The following is a 4,975-nucleotide window of genomic DNA, read 5'->3' as shown; positions in this document are numbered from 1 at the left end:
GTTCTTTATCAATTTGAATTTTCAATTCTTTTTTTAATTATTTTTTATATCCACGTCTAGATATCATATCGATATACAAAAAGTAAATAAATAAATAATACATAAAACTATATTCTACAGTTTTCAAAAGTGCCGTATTTGTGTTGCAAAAGAGTAAATGATATTCTAAAAAGTATTTCGGATCAGCTTGGATAAGTAACTCAATTTGAAGCCAAGGATCACTTGACTTTTGACGTTTTGATTGAGCTAGCTTGTTAGCTTTCTGGGAATTCATAGTTGCTCTAGAGACAAATTTTGTAGTTATGTAATTTTTGGCATTTGAGGAACATCATATACTATACGATATGTTGTTAAAGCAATTATAGGGGAATGTTAACTTTTTTATTGTATATGAATATTATACATGTATATAATACACACACACACACACACACACATATATATATATATATGTATTTTTTTGCCGGAAAGTCAACTTTGATTGATGATGAGTCTAGAAGTAGAATATAAAGAGTGCGTGACAGTTTCTGGCATCAGAAAGACATGAGAAAGAGATATCTAGTAATATATAGATGCCTTTGTTACTGCTACCCCCCACTAATAGGTTTTTTAGATTGACATTTTATTGACAAGATGTAAATTAAAAAAAAAAAAAAGAAAAGGTGAAGTGCAAGTGATGTGCTGTACGTGGGGTTCAAGTCAAGGAGGAGTTCTACAAGATGTTGCGGTATAGCTCAAGTCCAAATCGCATTAAAAGAGCAGATTATGGCTAATGGTTTTAAATTAATTCAATGTGAAGAGGTATTGATCGTGAGATTGCCAAGATTTACCAAGTCAAATTTAAGTTGGTTTAAACTAGATTCCGGATTTGAAATTGGAGTATGGTCTGCAGAGTTGATTTAAAGAAGACTTTATCAAGATAATCTTACTTTGACTTGAATTCAAAATTCAAGTCTAAGAGTATTCGGTCTGTGAGTTTGTGAGCATTATGAGTTTATTGAAGTTCGTTCTTCGGGAGAAAAATTAGAAGTTTTTGGGAGGAAGCGCTCTGCCAGCTGAAAGGATTTTGCCGTGTAGTTTTTAAAAGTGAGTGGTGCTCGCTGAACGAGACCATCAAATAGATTCAACACGGCAGTGACATTGTCGAAGAGAGAGTCTTTGAGTGTATACGTCTGATTGATGATTGTAATCATTGATACTTAGTGAATTGTTCACTGTTTGAGCGTGACCCTACAGATGTAGGTGGTTACCGAACCACGATACCAATTCTATATGCCTATTTATTTATTATTTTCATAGTCTAATAATTAAGTTCAGTAAAATAATTGCTAAAAACGGATCTTAACACTAATGTTTATTTGGTTTACTATTATAATTAGATAAAGTTCCACACCGACTAAAAAGAAAAGAACCAAAAACAGGGAAAGTTAATTACACAACACACACATTATGGGAATGGCCATGTGAATCACAATTGCTCAAGATTAATAAATGTTCATGATCAGCGAAACAAGTAGGCCTTTTTATCCATGTCATCCTCTTGGAATTGTTCTCTTTCGAAGCTTCTTTCTGTCTGTGGATGCTAATTAAAGCTCATCAGTCACGTGTCGTTTCTTGAAGAACTAGTGTTTTAATAGCCTTTGTAGTGTAAGTTCATAGCTCACAAATAGTTAGAAGTGATTGATCATGAATAGCGTGGAGGTGATGAGAGTGTGTGGAACAATGCTTAGATTCTTATGTGACAGTATTACAGGTTTATCACGTTTGATACTAGTGCACGACTAGTTAAAAACTAAACTAATGAGTATTTGTAGTTAGTAACCATTAACGTGTGCAGAATATCAAACATCTGTGTCAATCTCACAAATAGTTAGAAGTGATTGATCATGAATAGCGTGGAGGTGATGAGAGTGTGTGGAACAATGCTTAGATTCTTATGTGACAGTATTACAGGTTTATCACGTTTGATACTAGTGCACGACTAGTTAAAAACTAAACTAATGAGTATTTGTAGTTAGTAACCATTAACGTGTGCAGAATATCAAACATCTGTGTCAATGGCTGGCGCCTTCTCGCCCCCTTTTTTTTTTTTTTTTTTTTTTTTTTTTTTTTTTTAACTAACTCTACACCTTACGATGAAGTTAACAACCACCAATGGTCGACTGTTGACAAATTTTACTATAGTTTAAAGTATGGAAATCTAGAGGAATGCCCCCTTTGTTAGAAGGGGATAAAGATTTATGTTATAAAACTTCTGTACTCACTTTCTTCTCTTACATATCAGCAGAATTCTATGAGAATGGGGGCAGATCTATAAAACCAAATACATGGGAGGGTTTGGGTTCATTATGCATTCATTGTGACATCTCATTATTTTCTTCTTTCCACCTGGACTCTGTATTTGGTTTGCAAATGATTCCATATAAATTTCCTTTGAGCGCTATAGGAATATTAACGAGTCAAGGCGTGTAAGAGTTGCTCTAAAGTGGTCGGTAGCTACATCATTAAGATGGGTAAAAGGTTTATCAACTCGTGAGAATCCTTTTATAGGTCAACTTTCTAGATGAAGCATTTTCAATGTCGTAGCATCTAACATAGGAAGATGGTAGATATGATTTATGAAGTCCGTTTCCTTTTTTTTTTTTTTTCCTTTGATACTCGGGAATCCCTCGAGTTCATTTTATGCGTCCGAAATAAAACCTGGAGCCCTCCGTCAAATCCTATAACTTTTAGAAGGCAGAAAATTATAACGTTTATCATATAGGTACCCATGAGTTGGTTTGAACCCCAAACCATAAAGCAAACCAAAGGCCTGACCATTCCAATCAACATCCCATGAGTGATTTGTGAAGTCCACTTCTTATCCATCAGACTTCAGTAGAGTGCTTTCTAACCACTTTCAGAAACGACATTTGTAAGCTACTTGTCACTCTACACAGAACCCTACTTAAGGGGCCTATTGCAACATAATAAAATAAGGGACTCTGAAGAAAAGAAAAAAACTAATTCATACATTATTCACCAAAATTCGATCCAATATAGCAATAACAAAACTATGGACCACAATTAATCACCATTGTAGTTTCAGTACTTAGATTGACCTTCAATTGTACCCGTTCTCACAAAATTGTTCAAGCAAAGTATACTTTTCCACAAAAGACGTAAACATAACTATTTGGTCATATTGGTACCACAGAGTTGTAGTGCTCACCAAGCCCAAATGCATGCCTATGGTACGACAGCCTAATACTGGAATTGGAAGAACCGGTCTCACCATTGGATTTGTACTCTTTCCTTTTTTTTTCCCCATCTCCACATCAGGGAAAGAGCCAGAGAATATCATGATATGCTTCCTGAGGCAGTGAGTCAAAGCCTGAAGCTCTAACTGACCTCCCCACGCAGCCGTCGACTCAACTTCTTTACAGTAACTCTCAAATCTTTCTGCAAGAGAATCATCAGACCCGTCTTCTACTGCATTTTCCGACAGGAAAAATGGGAGAAAATCAGATGTGTGTTTCCTCATATAAGCAGCCACCATTTCTCGAAGTTCTTGGTAACTGTAAGGCGATGAACCTCCAGAGAGGATGGCTAGTTGAACTTCAATGGCTCGGTAGAGACAATGCCCGTCTGGCTTTATCTCGGTAACAGACAAACCAAGGGGCTCAAGCTTTTTCTCTAGTTTCTCATTCTCAATCACACGATCACTTACAATGTCGCTCTGCTCTTCTTGTATTCTCTGCTCTCTTGCTGCTTCTTGCTGAGCCCTCTTCTCTCGCCTCCTTGTACTCTTGCTGGACTTTGGCTGATCAGGTTGGTTGGTTACAGAAACTCCTGCTATGGCCTTCACTAAATTGTCAAGATTACTTTTCTCCTTTCCATCTTTAGGAGTGTAGCCCAAGGAAGCAAGTTCTTCAGCATGTTTTTCTTTAAGCTTAGCAGAAAGTTTGGAGATCTCTTCCTCCACCTGCTTCTTCTTCGCCTTCTGCTCTGCTTTGCTACCCTTAGCAGCAGCCTTTTTCAGTTCAATTTCCTTGTTCTGCAGTTCTGATATTTCTTTTCTGCATATACATGAGTTTCATTAAGGAACGGCACAAAATACATAAAAAAGCTTACAGACACAAAAAAAAAAAAAAAAAAAGAGAAGTGGTTCATAGACCCACAAGGGCAACGAATAAGATTTTTTACAAGTGGGTGTTAAGCCCCCGATTACGATGGTCTATGCTAGGAGGAAGGGTCGTAGGGGGATTCTGCAGGAAAAGGGGGAGGGAAGTGGAATTATGGAAAAAAGGTGCTGAGGTGTCAAGTTAGTTACGAGTCTGTTAGCCAAGGGTGTATTTAGGCAGCCGAATAAGTTGGAAGGAGGTGTCTGTAAATTGAGAGTTATTTCTATTAGCAGACCTTGGGAGGTAGGGGAACCTCGAATTCCTCATCATTCTTATTTCCTTCTTGTCTTCTTGTATTCCCGTGAGGATGGAATCCATCTCTCCGAGTAGTATTTTGTGAGAATTAATAAAAGGAACTTGACTCATTTTCAAGTAATTTTTCTTTGTTTTCTACTGTTGGATTGCTTATCGGTGCAGGAACGTAACATTTTGGTATCAGAGCGAGTGGATCCATGGCGGACGCTTCCGGCGAACGGCTTCCGACAGAGGAGTTATCTCGGCTCGAGCAACAGCTGGACACGTTTTACGAGGCGTTGCAGATCGTGGAAGCGATGACTCCTAAACTCCAAGAAGATGTGACCGAGCTCGGCGTTCAGATGGGTAAAGTTCAAGGGTCGGTGCGCCGGCTGGAGAACCTTCTTCTCCGGCAGGCGAAATTGCTCCGACGGAACCCACCCTTGCCGCTGAGGTTCGACGTGGGCCCGCAACGTTTCCCTGACCCTCGACGGCCGGCTCCGAATGTTCGACCCGTGACGCCGCCTCCGCCCCCTCACCACGACGAGCCCCAGTGATACGAACGGGAATTTCAGCAG

General features: G+C 38.7%; 1 protein-coding gene across 1 annotated transcript in view; it reads right to left on the bottom strand.

The window, feature by feature from the left end:
* Positions 1-2,985: 2,985 nt before the first annotated feature.
* LOC112094693 (OTU domain-containing protein 6B) overlaps positions 2,986-4,975 on the bottom strand; it is a 9,484-nt gene continuing 7,494 nt past the window's right edge. Inside the window, 2 exon segments of the mRNA XM_024176260.1 lie at positions 2,986-3,302; positions 3,305-4,058. Of these exon segments, the coding sequence (XP_024032028.1) occupies positions 3,180-3,302; positions 3,305-4,058 (877 nt within the window). The 3' untranslated portion in view covers positions 2,986-3,179.

Source organism: Morus notabilis, unplaced genomic scaffold (assembly GCF_000414095.1).
Source record: "Morus notabilis unplaced genomic scaffold, ASM41409v2 Scaffold264, whole genome shotgun sequence".
Classification (NCBI taxonomy): domain Eukaryota; kingdom Viridiplantae; phylum Streptophyta; class Magnoliopsida; order Rosales; family Moraceae; genus Morus; species Morus notabilis.
Note: the sequence above shows the minus strand (reverse complement) of the source record. Positions and strands in the feature narration are given on the sequence as shown.